We start from the raw sequence: 19,501 nt of genomic DNA, 5'->3' as shown, positions 1-19,501 counted from the left end.
AAACAATCCAATTAAAAAATGGGCAGAGGATCTGAACAGTTCTCTAAAGAAGAAATTCAGATGGCTAACAGGCACATGGAAAGATGCTCCACATCGCTGATCATCAGAGAAATGCAAATTAAAACCACAATGAGATATCACCTCACACCAGTAAGGATGGCCACCATCCAAAAGACCAACAACAACAAACATTGGCAAGGATGTGGAGAAAGGGAAACCCTCCTACACTGCTGGTGGGAATATAAATTAGTTCAGCTATTGTGCAAAGCAGTAAGGAGGTTCCTCAAAAATCTAAAACTCGAAATACCATTTGACCCAGGAATTCCACTTCTAGGAATTTACCCTAAGAATGCAGCAGACCAGTTTGAAAAAGACATATGCACCGCTATGTTAATTGCAGCACTATTTACAATAGTCAAGAAATGGAAACAACCTAGGTGTCCATCAGTAGATGATTGGATAAAGATGTGGTACATATACACAATGGAATATTATTCAGCCATAAGAAGACAAATCCTACCATTTGCAACATCATGGAAGTAGCTAGAGGGTATTATGCTCAGTGAAATAAGCCAGGCAGAGAAAGACAAGTATGAAATTATTTCCGTCATCTGTGGAGTATAAGAACAAAGCAAGAACCAAAGGAATAAAACAACAGCTCAGAGACTCAGAGAACCCAAGAGTGGACTAACAGTTACCAAAGAGAAAGGAACTGGGGAGTATGGGTGGGAAAGGAGGGATAAGGGGGAATAAGGGGCATTAAAATTAGCACACATAATGTAGGGCGGAGGGGGCATGTGGAAGTGTGTACAATACAGAGAAGATAAGTAGTTACTCTATAGCATCTTACTACGCTGATGGACAGTGACTGTAATGGGGTATGTGGTGGGGAATGTTAATGGGGGAGTCTAGTTACCGTAATGTTGTATATTATGTAATTGTATATTAATGATACCAAAATAAAAAAAGGAGAAAAAAATTAAGTACTCAATGATAACATCAGAAAGAGCTGTAATTACCATACTTAACAATTTGAACTTATGTTCATTTTAGTCTCTCAGCAAAGGAGGTTCATGAAGGGTCAAGCTGGGAAATGCCAGGAGCTCCTTTCACTGAAGGGCATGGCCTGACAGTAGGTGAAAGGAACCTTGACTGAAATAGCACAAAAACGGAAGCAGGAATGAAACTCAGGAGGCTGATGCAGTCGCCTGATGCAAAGTCTGAGAGCCAGAGCCTCAGTAATGAACAAGGGAGAGTGGCTGACAAACACGGGACGTAGAACCAAATCAATGCGGATGTCGGGGATGGAGTGTAAAGAAGTGTGTCTGATGGTTTCTAGGTTTCTGGCTTCCCTAGGTGGATGGTGATGCATCCAGCAGCAGAAGAGGGGCAAGCCTGTACGGAAAGATCAGCTTAGTTTTGCACATCCAGAGTTTGAGGTGCCTACAGGAGACCTGGGTGAACATATCGCGAAGGTAGATGCTGAGACCCCTCCAAGACACTTGTAGTGAAGTCAGAAGCCATCGACCAAGCGTGGTCCCTGCGAGCAGCCAGGTGCAAGGGGCAGCATGTGGGAGAATGCCCAGTGAACGGTTCCCGCCAGGCTCCGGCCTTGTGGAAGGCCCAGCGGAGGACTGTGCGTGGGCGACGGGAGGCTCCCCGTGGAGCGCCGGTGGCTGCGGGCCGCACGGCCTCGAGGCCCTGCGCTCTTCGGGCCGCACCGCGCTTGCTCCGCGGGGCCGCGCGTGCCCCACTTCCGCTTCCGGGCCCGACCTGAGGCGGCAGGCGGTGCGGGCCGGAGCGGTTGGTGTGGGTGCCACCTTCGCACGGCCGGCGGGCCCCTGCGAGCAGAAGCAGCTGCCCTCGGCTGGCAGGGCGGCGGCCGGAGGCGGATGCCGCGGCCGCCCGACTCGGGCCCCGCGCCAGCCCTGCGACGTGGAGGTGATGCGCGGGGCCCAAGGAAGCGAGGCCGGCGGCTGGGGCCCGGCAAGGCGGGAGGCCCTGAGGCCGTGGAGCGCGAGGGGAGCTCGCAAAAGAGGAGAATGGTCAGCCGGGCGTCCGGGAGAGGAGAGACGGGCGCGTCGGGTGAGGCACGCGGAGCCGCGAGTGGAGGCGCTAGGGGTGTTGGGGGGCCCTGCAGACACAGTAAGAAAGACCTCAGGGGTCCTCCCCTTCCTAGTCCTTGCACCTCTGCAGGTTCCATCCTTGTTTACCACTAGTGTTTAGGTTCAGTCTGCGTGGGCTTTACTGGTGCACGTGATTGACTAGGCCAGGGGAAAAACGAGGAATTCTCTTAAAGTGTTTGCCCTGTCAGCTGTACTATGAGAGGAATTCGTACTAGTGATACATTTTTGGCTAGTGTGAAATGATAATGCTAGAGGTTTATACTGCTGCTGTGGAATTTATACAGGTTTGTATGTAGTTCCTTAACAGAAATTGGGTCTTTCATTTAAAAACAAATGTGTATTTCCATATAGCTATTCAGGGAAGTAAAAATGCATAGCTTTTTTTTTTTTAAGTGGTATTGCTTTTTTCTCTTCACTATAAAATCTTTTCTGGTATGTTTGTTGTTTTGATCAGCCAAGGAAAAAAGAAAAGTTACTGAATCCTCAAGTGATGATCCACAGCCAGGGACTGACCTGGTAAGAAAGGAATCATTAACCAGTTCGGAATCTTTCCAAACAGTGGAGTGCAGTGGATTTCAAAGTACAGCTTCCTTGCAGTCTTTGGGTAAGGAAGGTTTGGTAGAAGGTATTAAAAGAAGACTTCAGATTAAAAATGTTGAAAACTTAGAAAGCCCACCTCTCAAAATAACTGCAAATAAGGCTACACAAAATATTAAGGTTGAATTCCAAGATGAACTGTACAAGAATACTCTGAAATATTCTTGTAACAGCTTGTCACCTGAAGTAGAAACTAATTCCATTTTTAAATTACATTATTACAATTGTTTCCCCCATACTAAGGGTTGTAATGATGAAAATAACCTTACATATAAGCCTGACAGTGGATGTACGCATATACCAGAAAATTCCTTGAAGTTAAAGAAAGAAAACCTTAGGAGTCTTGCAGACAAGAGTGACACAAATAATACTCCTCAGCTTTTACAAACTGAAGAAAACTTAGTGGGAGTAAATAAGTTATTGCTTGAAGAAAATGATTTATACCAAACTAAAAATAATGGCTTGCTTTCCTGCCTTCAAAGTGAAAAAAATAAATACTCAGTAGAGGAGAGCAATGTTGGGAGAAAACCCAGGAAAAGGATGAAGGTGTCTGAAAAAGGAGATGAAATAGTTATTGAGGCAAACTTCTCTAACGTATGTAACAAGCCTGGGTTGGTATTACAAGGAAACCAAATGGCTGCTGAGAGTAAGGAAGCAGAGGCTAAGAAATGTCCTTCAGAACATTTTAGAAAAGTGAACCATAATACAGTCTCTCCAATAGACCATTTATTAAGTCTTCCAGAAACAGGAAAGAAAACAAGCCCTGAACATCATGTAAATGCTGTATTTCAGAAAACCCTTGAGCCACTTTTGAAAGAGGAAACAAAGAATACTTCAGAGCCCTTGGAATGTAAAATTGTGGAGCCAAAAGAGTATTTTAAGTCTGTGAAAAGCTCAGTAGTGAAATCACCTAGTGATTGCCATCCTATTGAAAAGAGATATTCACAAGAAGAATTGAGAAATGAAGCTGACGAATCAAAGTTAAGCTGTCAAAGAACAGTACCAATGACTGGTAAAAGAATTTGGCCTTTTTATTCATGTGCTAGAGTATCTGCTCTATGTTGGAAAAAGACTTCCTTGCCAGATTCAAATAACTTTCTTCCTGGGTTTCAGGAAAATTCTAGGCAGGATGATTTTCTTAAACACCAAACAAATCAAACTCACTTCACTGACTCCAAATTATCATTACAAAGTCCCATAACAGAAACAAACAATGAATATTCAAATAAAGAAAAATTGGATTCTAATTTAAAGTGTTTATCTTCAGTCAGTATAGTAGAACCTTCTCTAATGGTTATAAAAGAACCTATAATCGATGATAAAAAGATGAAGTCAGAAGAACCAAGCAGAAGTTTGTCAGAGATAGTTTCTAATACTACTGAAGATACTCAGTTTACTAAGGTGACTCAAAACTTAATGGGAAGTAAGAAAAAAGATAGAGGAAATTTAACAAAACTTAATCCGACAGTGGCTTCCCAGAATGACCAACAAGCAAGTAACTCTACAGGTGAAACTGCTCATCGAAAAGCCTGCATTGCGAAGCAAACACTTGTGGTTCCAGACTTCGTTAAAATATTGAACACAGGACGGCTAACTAATTTTAAAATTCCTTTACTTAAGAATAAAGCAGAAAAAAAAGAAAGAAATGCCAAGTCATTGGAGAGAGAAGCATATAGTCCTCTAGAGCTTCTTGACAGTTTATCTGGAGCAGAGGTGAGACAGAATAGGAGTAAAGAAAATGTCTTCACAGTAACTTCAGGACCTCAATCTTTGAGCATACAAAGTAGTGTAACTCCAATGCAAACTAGTTCTGACTTGTACTGCAATAAGAATTCCTGTAGTATTTCTCCAAGCATTTTAAAGCAAGGTAACAATAATAAACCATCAAATCAATTCTCTGAACCAGGTAATTTTATTTCCAAAAAGGAAGCTGTTTCTGTCTCAGTTGAAAGTAATACTTCTTGTGATCCTGGGTGTATAAAGAAAAGTCCTGCCTTCTCTAATGAACAAGAAACATTCAGACAAGTTTCTTCTGAAATTAGTGGCAGAGAAGTGACTAAGAACTTCTCAGAAATTAAAGTGGGGTTTCTAGATATTCTTAAAGCATATGAAGATGATGTCCTCTTAATTGATGTAATTCACGATGACCCAGATCTCTTTGGAGTCTCCAATGAAGGGGAGTTCTTACTTACTGCAGAGATCCCCATGATAAGCCAGGAGCCCAACATCACTGAGGAGCACCAGTCAACAGACTCCAAGCACATGGAACTTCCAGAAAAAAAAGAACCAAGCAATAACTTGAGGTATGCATGTTCAGGTATGCCTTTTGGTGCAGACTATTGTTGGGGATTTTAAAAGCACTTTCTGCTATTAGGTGTCACTAGTTTATTTGGTGTTCATTGAAGCTCCATTATTTTTTTAGCCCAGTTGTTTATTACTTGCAATATAGCATTTTATTGCTAAGACCTGTAAATGTCATTATGCTAAAGCTTAGTAACAAAATAAAGCAATTGTAAATATCTTAGAAATTATAATGGAGCAGATTACCTGTTCAAATTTAAAGTGGTCATTTATAAAGTGGCTTTTTAAATTACCGAGATTGCTTCTTTCAAACTTCAATTAAATTTATTTTCATATGTGCTTTATTACAAATATGCAGGCATACTTTTATTTCAGCCAGATTACTTACTAAGAAACTATATTTTAACCCATTTTCTTTGGGTTCCTTGTTGGACAAAAGTTTCATATTTCAAGTAACAAGCCTTAGAAAAGTTTATTTGAAGTAATTAGGACTTGAGAGTAGAATTAAAAGTTAAACCACTTTCTGAGGAAAACAGCATAAATTTGTTTTAACTTTTTAAAATAATGGTTTTAAATGACGATATAACCTTCAAAGATGGTGAGTTTGCCAAAGACAACTTTAAATGGAACCAAGTGACAACTTCTGTGCTCAGGAACGTGATCTATTCCGGTTTGCCCAAATGTTATTTAATATCATGTCTTACTTACTGTTATATTTGTTAAAGCTCTAATTTATACTTGTATGTTATAATACTTCATTATTGGAATGTTTTGAAAACAATGAAAAAGAAACAAAAACACTTTCCAGTTAGATTCAATGGTACATGACTTCAGTTTCTCTATAATTTTAGTTTTATGACATCATATTTTTCTTGATGTGCTTAGTGTTACAAGAACTTACAACTTATCACCAAGTAGAGTACTTTCAATGTTCTAAATGGAGGACCAAGAGCCTTATCTTAGGTAAGATGGTACTCTGCCCTTTTCGAGGATATCAAATCGAAGATGGCAAGTTGTCAATTGTCCAAACTCACACTGCTAATTACAGTATCTGGATTTGAATCTAGGCCTATCTTACTTTGAAATTAGTGATTAAGAGCTTGACCTTTATAGTCTGGTGTAGATTTTTAATCTTCTTGCCACCTAATAGCTATTTGATCTTTTAGGCAAATTATTTGACCTTATCTGTAAAATGGGAAAGTACTTGCCTCAGGATTATGAGGAGTAAATCAAAGAATGTGTGGGAAGGTTTTAGCATGGCACTGGATGAGTAAGAAGAACTCAATAAAAAGTAGTTATTGAAGGTGATTTTAACTCTTGTTAACACCATGCTTCCTTTGAGGAACAGAAAGGGATGTTAGAGCAATCCTGCATTCAAGAGTAAACATCTCTGTTAGCTAACAAAATGTTGACGATGAGCCAAAGGTAAAAAGAACAATGTTGTGAATTAGGCAGGAAGTTTATTTTTCTTTTTCTTTCTCTTTTCTTTTTTTGAATAATAGCCAGTTTTGTAAAAATGATACCTGTTGGTTACATTAAAAGTGTAAAAGGGCTGGTCTGGAGGGTGGGAGCAGGAAATCCCACTACCCAGAATAACAAATTAATTGCTAACAATTTGTATCCATTATTCCAGACATCTCGTTAGGCATATACATGGATATAATTTTAGAAAAATGGGTCCATGCCATTTTTTAGTGCAAACATTTAGTTTTATTTATACTTAATGGGAGGGGAGTGCTGATGTGAACCTAAAGGAATTGTTGAAACAATATACTTCTCTCCTACAAGAAATTAGTTACTAAAAGCCTCCCTCAAGTTAATAAGAAGGATTACTTAAAGGTTTGAGTTTTATCATGACTTAAAAACTGTGTTCTAACTGAGACCACAGTATTTACTTTCCTGATATGACAAATTAACATATCAGTACACATTCACTTTTTCTCCCAATCGTGGCCTCCACATTTTTGTTAAAACAAATTTTTTTTCATATTGTTGTGCCTTGTGCCATTTTCATTCTCTTCAATAGTCTGAATCCCCAAAGACTTTTTACTCTTAGTTCTGTGTTTGAATTGACTCATTTGTTACCACCAGCCCTGTTTATTTTCCTCTGTTCTTCGACTATTTTGATCCATTCTTACTTGGCTAGATTTCAGAGCAATTGTTTTTAAAAGGAGGTTATGATTACTGTGTTTCCTAAGATCTTGGGTACATAAGGGTGACTGTTTTAGGAGAAATTTGAGTATGAAGTTCTTAGTTCATGTTTTTCCTCATCATAACTGTCTGGTCATTCCTCCTCTCTGCTTTCTGGCTTCGAGAGTTGTAGTGGAAAAGTCTGAGGCCAAACTAATTTTCCACTGCCCTTATCTAAACTGCCGTCTTTTTTTTTTCCTGCCTGCTTTGTTTTGGAATTGGGATTATGTATAAATAATCAGATTTACTTCAAGTAATTTTTATACTCTTGTCTTGGAATTTCAATTCCCTTCACTTCAGAGGCACCACTTATACTGTTACTGGCTGTTCTTTTTTTTTTCTCCATAGTTGCTTCTGAAATTTTGGTTTTTAAATAAACTTGAAAAATTTCCTGTTGTTATTTTAATTTTTTCCTGTTTTGGAAATACCAGTTTCACAATCATCCACAGTACTAGAGTAAACCTTAAGAAATTATGGAGGCATGATAACCAGAGGGTCTGCTAATAGTTGCATAGAAAGCTATTAATGACTCTAGAACTAAATGAAGCTTAAAATATAATTTCACATTTTAACTCTGTCCCTTTTACCAATCAGTTGCTGGTTTATACACATTCCTTTTTCCTCACTCAAAAACACATAAGAGGTTGAAGACTGTTAGAATTTCTATTTTACAGGAATAGAAATTTGAAGATGGGAGGTTTAGGCCTATATACTGTCAGATGCTCTGGACTGCCTCTTATTGGTAAAACAGATAGGTAAACCTGACTTGATTTAATTGTTGGGGGAAATATTCTCAGACTTGGTTAGGGAGAATTTGTAAGGTGTTTAAGTTGTATTATAATGTTCATTATCAATCCCCATAGTGGGTGAAGTCCATATTAAAAGCCAAAGCAGTAGACACATATTAAAACTAATTCACTAAGACTTGAACTGATGAGCTTGGAAATGTATAATGGATGAAATTGGTGAAACTTTTAAATTGGTCAGTAAGTATAGCTGGAGATCTGAGAATGTCTGTAATAGTAGTGGACAGTTCATCTATACTAGAACATAGGATTATCTTCAGTCACAATTTTATTATATGCTAAAATATCGATAATGTATATTGAAATTTTAAGACTCTTCCAAAATTCAAGGGAATTACTGTATAGCTGGGGAGGAACTAATGTGTTTGAAACAAAAATATATAAACTGAGATACTAAGGAGACTAGTAGTTTAGAAAAGAATAAAAGACCATCTTGGGAAACCCAAAATTTGTACTGATCCTTGAAGCTTAGATTGATTTAGAGTAATAAAGGGAAAAAAGTTTGGTAGGGGAAGAAAAATAATGAAGAAAATGTGGGCAAAAGATAAAGATACATATGAATATGGTTATGTACGGCAGCTTGTGAAGCATTTCCTGACTTCGTCAGGCAGAGGTAGCCCTTCTCTGTTCCATAACAGCTTTTGTTACCTACTTATGGTACTGATTTCATGATGGTATAATTTCTGTCTGTCTCACTTGCTAGGCTGTTGGCCTTCTTGAGAACAGGGTATGCTCATGTCTCATTTATCTTTGTAAGCACAGTCCCTCACACATTGACGGAGGAGAGAGAATTAAGGTTTTGATTCCTACTATGTTGCAGGCTGTTTCTTAAGCATCTAGATTGGAGTATATGTAATTGGAGACAGTGACTCCTTTTTTCCTAAAGCGAATAGATGCTGAAGAGTAGTGGGAAGTATGACTTGATAAGTTAGGGTGATGTCAGATTGAGAAGACTGGAAAGTTAGGCACCAAAATTTAAGCCCAGTAGAGAATTGATGCTGGTGATCAGTGAGGCTCAGTTATAGCACTTTTGCCTAAATCCATAAAAGCCGTTGTAAATTCTACAGCTGTTAAATAGCAAACTTCTGGGCTGGAGTGGGTGGGGGTGGTTGAGGGCGCGGGGGAGAATGCCTAGCACCAATACACAGAAAATAAAAGCCTGTCACTTTTGCCCAAGTATTTGCGTCCTGTTAGACCCATGCCAGCATGGGTCTGGCCTGGCAACTTATATTGTCTCAAGTAACCAACCCCACTTACTTTCTTAGAATCTGATTTAGCCTCAGTTGATCCCTCCAGGAGATTGGCCTTCTAGAGTAGAGTAGTCTAATCACCAATTTTACCATACCAAATGACCAGAAAACCAAAAAACAAAAACCAGGTTTTCACCAAAAGTAAAGGTCATTCTCTTTCTCTCCCTGTTGTATTTAAACTCCTTGGCCTGTGTGTTAAGAAGCTTACCTTGCTCCATTCTCCCATTCCACTGAACATCTGAAGCACTCTATAGTACAAAAGTTTACACTCTGTTATTAAAGAAGTGGTACTTGGTGTGTTTCCTGGGCTAGATGCTTTGCTTATATTTCATTTAGTGAAATTATTCTGAGGTTGAAAGTGCCCCTATCTTTAAAATTGAGTCAAAGTGATTAATTTTCCAAAGGATACACAGGGTTAAGATCTGAACTCAGGGCAACTTGCTGCAAAGTTCTGTCTCCCTTCCCCAAAAAAGCATGCTATAAGAATGGCATTTTGGTTCTTTCTATGGCTTTAATTCAATTACTCTTTAGACTGCCACAGAACATTATTTTACTTTTGATCCCTTTTCTTCTCTCATCTCTTCCTCCTCTTTAAAATAGCAGGTGGGGCAGTATAAAGAAATGTCATGCTGAATTTAACGTTTTCTCTTTTGAACCACATAAACCACTGTTTCTTGTCTTTGATGGAAGATATGATATTGTACTTGATGGGGAAATCATTTGTAATATCAGCAAACCTAGCACCTCACAGCATGGCATCAGACTAGGGAACCTCTGGCCCAGTGAATTGGATACTGTACTATGTCTCTGCTTTTGGCCACTGATACCTGCAAAATAATTGTCCCAGTAAATATGTGGCAGTCCTATGCAGAAACACAATGTGTGCATGTGTAAATATGTGTCCATTGAATTGGCTAGCTAGTTAGCCTCTCAAAAGGAAGCAATGACATTTTTGAATTTTCTGGGGGCCAATAGTTTGCCAATTTGCTCTGCTAGTAATTATTATAGATCAGTCATCTTCAAACCTTTTATCAATTACCCATAGCAAAGGTCCATTTTGCATTACAATCCAATACATGCTTATGAATATGTAAAACTAGATTTACAAAAGCAATATTTTCCTTACTGCAAGTGATGTAGTATCATGTTTTGTACTCTGCTCGTGTTTTTTGGTTTTGGGGTGTTTTTGAAAGAAGTCCTAGTTGGAACCCATAAATTTCATTACCCCCTTGAAAAGTGCCCTGGTAGAGGATAAAGTTTCATAAGCCTCTCTTCTCTCCTCTTTTTTTTTTATTTCAGCCATTTTTAATCAAGCTTTCTTTAAATACTGTTCTCTTAGTTTCCATTTCAGCCCCCACAAAGAGGAAATGCACCTCAGTCTGTCAGAAGAACCACACAAGAATCACCCAGATGTTCTGATTATGGCCCTTGGGGTGGACTGTGGTCTATTTTAGGAGGATCCTTTTTCTCGGCTAATTGAGAGAAAGGGAAGTTGCTCTTTTCATGGAAGTGTAGAGGTGGCACATTTGTTCAAACTATGACTTGGATGTTCATAATAAAAATATAGTTCATCCTGGTTGTGCTGAGCTAGCCTTTCTGCATTGGGGAGGGACCCAAAACCATAGTCAGTTCTGTTCAGGTAGTTTTGGAAGTGGTTGGCTGTTCTTTGTGAGCTGTCCAGTCTTGACAGACCTCCCCAGCCTGGCTTCCCCCTTCAGAGTGTGCAGGTGAGTGGAGGGGCTTACAGTGGCTTCTGCACAGAGGGTCCTTGGGTCTGCAGTGGTCTCTGAGGTGGAAATTCAGTGCCAAGATCTCGAGATCATTCATTCTCTTGCCCTAGGTGATGCTTCTGGGAACATCTCCCACCTCCATTTTACAGGCCAGGCCCTACTTTGCTGCTCACTAGGAAATCTGGGTGCCTCTCCCAGTGGACCCCTAACTCTGAATATTTTGTGCTGTGACTCACACAGAGTCAAGGCTAACTCGCATGGGGTGCGGGCAACTTCTGGGCTTGGCCACATTGGTCCACGTGGTGCCCATGGGAAAGAGACCCCTCCCTTGAGTGAAACCTAAGTCAGCATTTTACATACTTCTCATAAATAAAAATACAATAAGCAATCATTTTGAAGTCATGCAGATCCAATAAATGAACATAAAAATGCCATAAAATTTAAATGACTCTTCTCTCTTCTTTCCTGGGATCTTCTCTCTCACCATTCTGTACTTCTGTACCCTCACCCAAGTCTTTTTCTGTTTTATCTCCTCTTTCTGCCCTTCATTTTTTTCCTTTTTATTCCATCAAGACAGAATTGTAACTTTCCACTCCAACACAAAACTATAAAATATTTGTGTGGATTACAGTTTTGCTTACTTTATAGTTTTTGCTTTTTTTTCATTGAAGTATTATTGATACACTATCTTATATTGATTTCAAATATACACACAGTAGTTCAACAGTTACCCATATTATTAAATCTGCACCCCAGTTACTCTCTTTCAACATAGGAAGATATTACAGAATCACTGACTATATTCTCCATGCTGTACTTCCAATCCCTGTGACCAATTTATGTTATGATTGAGAATTTTTATGCCCCTTTATCCCCGTCACACTCCCCATCCACCAATCGCAACCCATCCCCCATGGTAACCACTAGTCACTTCTGAGTGTATAATTTTTTTTCTTAGCAACTTTTTTATTAAGGTATTGATATTCACTCTTATGAAGGTTTCACATGAAAAAACAATGAGGCTACTACATTCACCCATATTACTGTGTCCCTCCCATATCCCATTGCAGTCACTGCCCATCAGTGTAGTAAGATGCCAGAGAGTCACGATTTGCCTTCTCTGTGCTACACTGTCTTCCCCATGATCCCCCCATACCATGTGTGCCAATCACAATACCTCTTAATCCTCTTCTCCCTCCCTTCCTCCCCACCCACCCTCCCCCACACATCTGCTTTGGTAGCCACTAGTCCCTTCTTGGAGTCTGTTGATGTTTTGTTCCTTCAGTTTTGCTTTGTTGTTATACTCCACAAATGTGGGAAATCATTTGGTATTTGTCTTTTCTCTGCCTGGCTTATTTCACTGAGCATACTATCCTCCAGCTCCATCCATGTTGTTGCAGATGGTAGGATTTGTTTCTTTATTATGACTGAATAGTATTCCATTGTATATATGTACCACATCTTTATCCATTCATCTCCTGATGGACACTTAGGTTGCTTCCATATCTTGACTACTATAAATAGTGCTGCAGTAAACATAGGGGTGCATATGTCTTTTTGAATCTGAGAAATTATATTCTTTGGGTAAATTCATACCACTGGAATTCCCAGGTGAAATGAAATTTCTATTTTTAGTTTTTTGAGGAACCTCCATACTGCTTTCCACAATGGTTGAAGTAGCTTACATTCCCACCAGCAGTGTAGGAGGGTTCCCCTTTCTCCACATCCTCACCAGCATTTGTTGTTCCTAGTCTTTTCTATGCTGGCCATCGTAACTGATGTGAGGTGATACCTCATTGTGGTTTTAATTTGCATTTCCCTGATAATTAGCGATGTGGAACATCTTTTCATGTGCCTGTTGACCATCTGAAATTCTTTAGAGAATTGTTCATATCCTCTGCCCATTTTTTAATCGGGTTATTTGCTTTTTAGTTGTTGAGTCATGTGAGTTCTTTATATCTTAGATTTTAACCCCTTGTTGGATATGTCATTTAGAAATATATTCTCCCATACTTTGGGATGCCTTTTTTGTTCTGTTGATGGTGTCCTTTGCTGTACAGAAGCTTTTTGTTTGATGTAGTCCCGTGTGTTCATTTTTGCTTTTGTGTCCCCTTGCTCAAGGAGTTGCATTCAGGAAAAAGTTGCTCATGTTTATATTGAAGAGATTTTTGCCTGTGTTGTCTTCTAAGAGTTTTATGGATTCACGACTTATATTCAGGTCCTTGATCCATTTTCAGTTTACTTTTGTGTGTGGGGATAGACAATAACCCAGTTTCATTCTCTTGCATGTAGCTGTCCAGTTTTGTCAACACCAGTTTTTGAAGAGGCTGTCATTTCCTAGTATATGTCCACGGCTCCTTTATCATTTATTAATTGACCATAATGCTTGGGTTTATATCTGGGCTCTCTAGTCTGTTCCATTGGGCTATGGGTCTGTTTTTATGCCAGTACCAAATTGTCTTGATTACTGTGGCTTTGTAGTAGAGCTTGAAGTCGGGGAGCGTAACCCCCTTCCCTTTATTCTTCCTTCTCAGGATTGCTTTGGCTTTTCGGGATCTTTTCTGGTTCCATGTGAATTTTAGAACTATATGTTTGAGTTTGTTGAAGAATGCTGTTGGTATTTTTATAGGGATTGCATGGAATCTGTTGACTAGGCAGGATGGCCATTTTGACAATATTTATTGTTCCTATCCATGAGCACAGGATGTGTTTCCATTTACTGGTATCTTCTTTAATTTCTCTCATGAGTATTTTGTAGTTTTCAAAGTATAGGTCTTTCACGTCCTTGGTTAGGTTTATTCCCAGGTGTTATATTCTTTCTGATGCAATTGGGAATGAAATTCTTTTCCTGATTTTTCATTCTGCTTGTTCAATGTTAGTGTATAGGAATGCAACAGATTTCTGTGCATTAATTTTGTGTCCTGCAACTTTGCTGAATTCAGACATTAGATCTAGTCATTTTGGAGTAGATTCTTCAGGGTTTTTTATGTACAATATCATGTCATCTGTAAACAGGAACAGTTTAACTTCTTCCTTGCCAACCTGGATGCCTTTTTTTTTTTTAATTGAAGGGTAGTTGACACACAGTATTATATTAGTTTCAGGTGTACAACACAGTGATTTAACATTTATATACATGATAATTCTAGGTACCAGCCATCACCATACCAAGTTGTTACAATATTTTGACTATATTCCTTATGCTATACATTACATCCCGGTTACTTATTTATTTTACAATTGGAAGTGTGTACTTTTTTTTTTTTTTGTGAGGGCATCTCTCATATTTATTGATCAAATGGTTGTTAACCACAATAAAAATTCTGTATAGGGGGGTCAGTGCTCAATGCACAATCATTAATCCACCCCAAGCCTAATTTTCATCAGTCTCCAATCTTCTGGAGCATAACGAGCAAGTTCTTACATGGAGAACAAATTCTTACATAGTGAAACAGTTACATGGTGAACATTACAAGGGCAGTCATCACAGAGGCTTTTGGTTTTGATCATGCATTATGAACTATAAACAGTCAGTTCAAATATGAATATTCATTTGATTTTTATACTTGATTTATATGTGGATACCACATTTCTCTCTTTATTATTATTATTTTTTAAAAAATGCTGAAGTGGTAGGTAGATACAAGATAAAGGTAGAAAACATAGTTTAGTGTTGTATGAGAGCAAATGTAGATGATCAGGTGTGTGCCTGTAGACTATGTGTTAATCCAAGCTAGACAAGGGCAATAAAACATCCACGTATGCAGAAGATTTCTCTCAGAACAGAGGGGGGGAGGTTCTAACCCTCACCTCTGTTGATCCCCATTTTCTCACCTGATGGCCCTCCTGCGACTGTGCCTGTCTTAGTTTGTTCCTCCCTTGAGGAATCTTACCTGTCTCTGGCTAACCAGTCATCTTCCGGGGCCATACAGGGAAATGTTAAGTTGGTAAGTGAGAGAGAAGCCTTATTGTTTGAAAAGGTTAGCTTTTTACATCTTTGCATATTTTATGCCCTGTGGCTTCTATGCCCAGCATTTGTCTTGAGGTGTCTTTACCACTTGGAAGAATTATGATACTCGGTAAATTCGCTATGAGGCACGAATTCTACCTAAGGGTTATAATTAGGAAGGAAGAAGAAAAGCTATAGAAGTAGCAGGCGGAAGAAAACATGGGAAGATTGATTATTTCTTTGACATACCTTCTTGTAGAGTAACTTCAGCATGTATAGGTTTTTAACTACTAATTAAATTGCACACACACATAAACATAATAGGAGTACAGTTACGTAACCAAAGCATACCTGTAATTACAAGCCATCTCCAGTGAAACCAAGAAAACCAGTTAGGCACCTTAGGCATTTGTGAAAACTTATCTATAATATGGTGAATATTGTCCAACTGAACTTGAAAAGTCTGAGAGAAATCAGACAAATTGAAACAACCCATTCCTGGGGACTATTCACATCCCATATGTTCTTTTAACAGTAAATAGTCTGTAGTTGTAAGATTTTGGAGCGCTACAATTTGCACTTCTCCTAATTCTTGGTTGAGTTCCAACAGTTTAGATCCAGTCAAATTTGTTGTTTTGCTGTATGCACAGGCCAGCTTAGATATCTCCTTCTTCATTCCCATGGCAAGTCCAGGAACTGGTGGGATGAGTGCATCTCCACCCGTAGCAGTGCATGGATCTTTGTTGGGGATTTTTGATGGTCATCTTCTGGCATGAGTCTTCTCGAGAGTGCTGATGTTGGAAGTTCTTTTTCATATCATATCTTAGTTCATTTTTGGGATAGCCAAATTAGGCTTTGATCCTCTGTATAAACACAGACCCTATGCCTACACTTTTATATGCCCTTTATATCATTGTGTAGAACTCATTGGAGGTCACCACACAGGAACTGCTTTTTTTTTTTTTATCATTAATCTACACTTACATGACGAATTATTTTGTTTACTAGGCTCTCCCCTATACCAGGTCCCCCTTATATACCCCTTTATAGTCACTGTCCATCAGCGTAGCAAAATGTAGAATCACTACTTGTCTTATCTGTGTTGTACAGCCCTCCCCTTTCTCCCACCCCCCTATGCATGCTAATCTTAATACCCCCCTTTTTCTCCCCCTCCCTTATCCCTCCCTACCCACCCATCCTCCCCAGTCCCTTTCCCTTTGGTACCTGTTAGTCCATTCTTGAGTTCTGTGATTCTGCTGCTATTTTGTTCCTTCAGTTTTTCCTTTGTTCTTATACTCCACAGATGAGTGAAATCATTTGGTATTTCTCTTTCTCCGCTTGGCTTGTTTCACTGAGCATAATACCCTCCAGCTCCATCCATGTTGCTGCAAATGGTAGGATTTGCCCTTTTCTTATGGCTGAGTAGTATTCCATTGTTTATATGTACCACATCTTCTTTATCCATTCATCTATCGATGGACATTTAGGTTGCTTCCAATTCTTGGCTATTGTAAATAGTGCTGCGATAAACATAGGGGTGCATTGGTCTTTCTCATACTTGATTGCTACATTCTTAGGGTAAATTCCTAGGAGTGCAAGTCCTGGGTCAAATGGTAAGTCTATTTTGAGCATTTTGATGTACCTCTATACTCCTTTCCACAATGGTTGAACTAATTTACATTCCCACCAGCAGTGTAGGAGGGTTCCCCTTTCTCCACAGCCTCACCAACATTTGTTGTTGTTTGTCTTTTGGATGGCAGCCATCCTTACTGGTGTGAGGTGATACCTCATTGTAGTTTTAATTTGCATTTCTCTGATAATTAGCGATGTGGAGCATCTTTTCATGTGTCTGTTGGCCATCTGTATTTCTTTTTTTGGAGAACCATCTGTTCAGTTCCTCTGCCCATTTTGTAATTGGGTTATTTGTTTTTTGTTTGTTGAGGCGTATGAGCTCTTTATATATTTTGGATGTCAAGCCTTTATTGGATCTGTCATTTACAAATACATTCTCCCATACTGTAGTGTTCCTTTTTGTTCTATTGATGGTGTCTTTTGCTGTACAGAATCTTTTAAGCTTAATATAGTCCCACTTGTTCATTTTTGCTGTTGTTTTCCTTGCCCGGGGAGATACGTTCAGGAAGAGGTCACTCATGTTTATGTCTAAGAGGTTTTTGCCTATGTTTTTTTCCACGAGTTTAATGGTTTCATGACTTCCATTCAGGTCTTTGATCCATTTTGAGTTTACTTTTGTATATGGGGTTAGACAATGGTCCAGTTTCATTCTCCTACATGTAGCTGTCCAGTTTTGCCAGCAACATCTGTTGAAGAGACTGTCATTTCGCCATTGTATGTCCATGGCTTCTTTATCAGATATTAATTGACCATATATGTCTGAGTTAATGTCTGGATTCTCTAGTCTGTTCCATTGGTCTGTGGCTCTGTTCTTGTGCCAGTACCAAATTGTCTTGATTACTATGGCTTTATAGTAGAGCTTGAACTTGGGGAGTGCAATCCCCCCTACTTTATTCTTCTTTCTCAGGATTGCTTTGGCTATTTGGGGTCTTTGGTGATTCCATGTGAATTTTTGAATTATTTGTTCCTGTTCATTGAAGAATGTTGCTGGTAGTTTCATAGGGATCGCATCAAATCTGTACATTGCTTTGGGCAGGATGGCCATTTTGACGATATTAATTCTTCCTAGCCGCGAGCATGGGATGAGTTTCCATCTGTTAGTGTCCCCTTTAATTTCTCTTAAGAGTGACTTGTAGTTTTCAGAGTATAAGTCTTTCACTTCTTTGGTTAGGTTTATTCCTAGGTATTTTATTTTTTTTGCTGCAATTGTGAATGGAGTTGTTTTCCTGATTTCTCTTTCTGTTGGTTCATTGTTAGTGTATAGGAAAGCCACAGATTTCTGTTTGTTGATTTTGTATCCTGCAACTTTGCTGTATTCCGATATCAGTTCTAGTAGTTTTGGGGTGGAGTCTTTAGGGTTTTTTATGTATAGTATCATGTCATCTGCAAATAGTGACAGTTTAACTTCTTCTTTACCAGTCTGGATTCCTTGTGTTTCTTCGTTTTGTCTAATTGCCATGGCTAGGACCTCCAGTACTATGTTAAATAACAGTGGGGAGAGTGGGCATCCCTGTCTAGTTCCCGATCTCAGAGGAAAAGCTTTCAGCTTCTCGCTGTTCAATATAATGTTGACTGTGGGTTTTTCATAGATGGCCTTTATTATGTTGAGGTACTTGCCCTTTATTCCCATTTTGCTGAGAGTTTTTATCATGAATGGATGTTGAACTTTGTCAAATGCTTTTTCAGCATCTATGGAGATGATCATGTGGTTTTTGTCTTTCTTTTTGTTGATGTGGTGGATGATGTTGATGGACTTTCGAATGTTGTGCCATCCTTGCATCCCCGGGATGAATCCCACTTGGTCATGGTGTACGATCCTTTTGATGTATTTTTAAATTCGGTTTGCTAATATTTTGTTGAGTATTTTTGCATCTATGTTCATCAGGGATATTGGTGTGTAGTTTTCTTTTTTGATGGGGTCTTTGCCTGGTTTTGGTATTAGGGTGATGTGAGCTTCATAGAATGAGTTTGGGTGTATCCCGTCCTCTTCTATTTTTTGGAAAACTTTAAGGAGAATGGGTATTATGTCTTCCCTGTATGTCTGATAAAATTCTGAGGTAAATTCATCTGGCCCGGGTGTTTTGTTCTTTGGTAGTTTTTTGATTACCGCTTCAATTTCATTGCTGGTAATTGGTCTGTTTAGATTTTCTGTTTCTTTCTGGGTCAGTCTTGGAAGGTTGTATTTTTCTAGAAAGTTGTCTATTTCTCCTAAGTTTCCCAGCTTGTTAGCATATAGGTTTTCATAGTATTCTCAAATAATTCTTTGTATTTCTGTGGGGTCTGTCGTGATTTTTCCTTTCTCGTTTCTGATACTGTTGATTTGTGTTGACTCTCTTTTCCTCTTAATAAGTCTGGCTAGAGGCTTGTCTATTTTGTTTATTTTCTCGAAGAACCAGCTCTTGGTTTCATTGATTTTTGCTAGTGTTTTATTCTTCTCAATTTTATTTATTTCTTCTCTGATCTTTATTATGTCCCTCCTTCTGCTGACTTAGGCCTCATTTGTTCTTCTTTTTCCAATTTCGATAATTGTTACATTAGGCCTTTCATTTGGGATTGTTCTTCCTTTCTTAAATATGCTTGGATTGCTATATACTTTCCTCTTAAGACTGCTTTTGCTGTGTCCCACAGAAGTTGGGGCTTAGTGTTGTTGTTGTCATTTGTTTCCATATATTGCTGGATCTCCGTTTTGATTTGGTCATTGATACATTGATTATTTAAGAGCGTGTTGTTAAGCCTCCATGTGTTTGTGAGTCTTTTTGCTTTCTTTGTACACTTTATTTCTAGTTTTATACCTTTGTGGTCTGAAAAGTTGGTTGGTAGGATTTCAATCTTTTGGAATTTACTGAGGCTCTTTTTGTGGCCTAGTATGTGGTCTATTCTGGAGAATGTTCCATGTGCACTTGAGAAGAATGTGTATCCT

General features: G+C 38.9%; 1 protein-coding gene across 1 annotated transcript in view; it reads left to right on the top strand.

The window, feature by feature from the left end:
- The first annotated feature begins 1,767 nt into the window (after nt 1–1,767).
- The window catches only part of TOPAZ1 (testis and ovary specific TOPAZ 1), a 141,547-nt gene continuing 123,813 nt past the window's right edge, over nt 1,768–19,501 (top strand). The window contains exons 1-2 of the mRNA XM_073232452.1: nt 1,768–2,085; nt 2,581–5,026. Coding sequence (XP_073088553.1) covers nt 1,893–2,085; nt 2,581–5,026 — 2,639 coding nt within the window. The 5' untranslated portion in view covers nt 1,768–1,892. The remainder of the gene's footprint in view (nt 2,086–2,580; nt 5,027–19,501) is intronic.

This window comes from Manis javanica, chromosome 3 (assembly GCF_040802235.1).
Source record: "Manis javanica isolate MJ-LG chromosome 3, MJ_LKY, whole genome shotgun sequence".
NCBI lineage: Eukaryota > Metazoa > Chordata > Mammalia > Pholidota > Manidae > Manis > Manis javanica.
The sequence above is the reverse complement of the archived record's forward strand: the minus strand, read 5'-3'. Positions and strand labels throughout refer to the sequence as shown.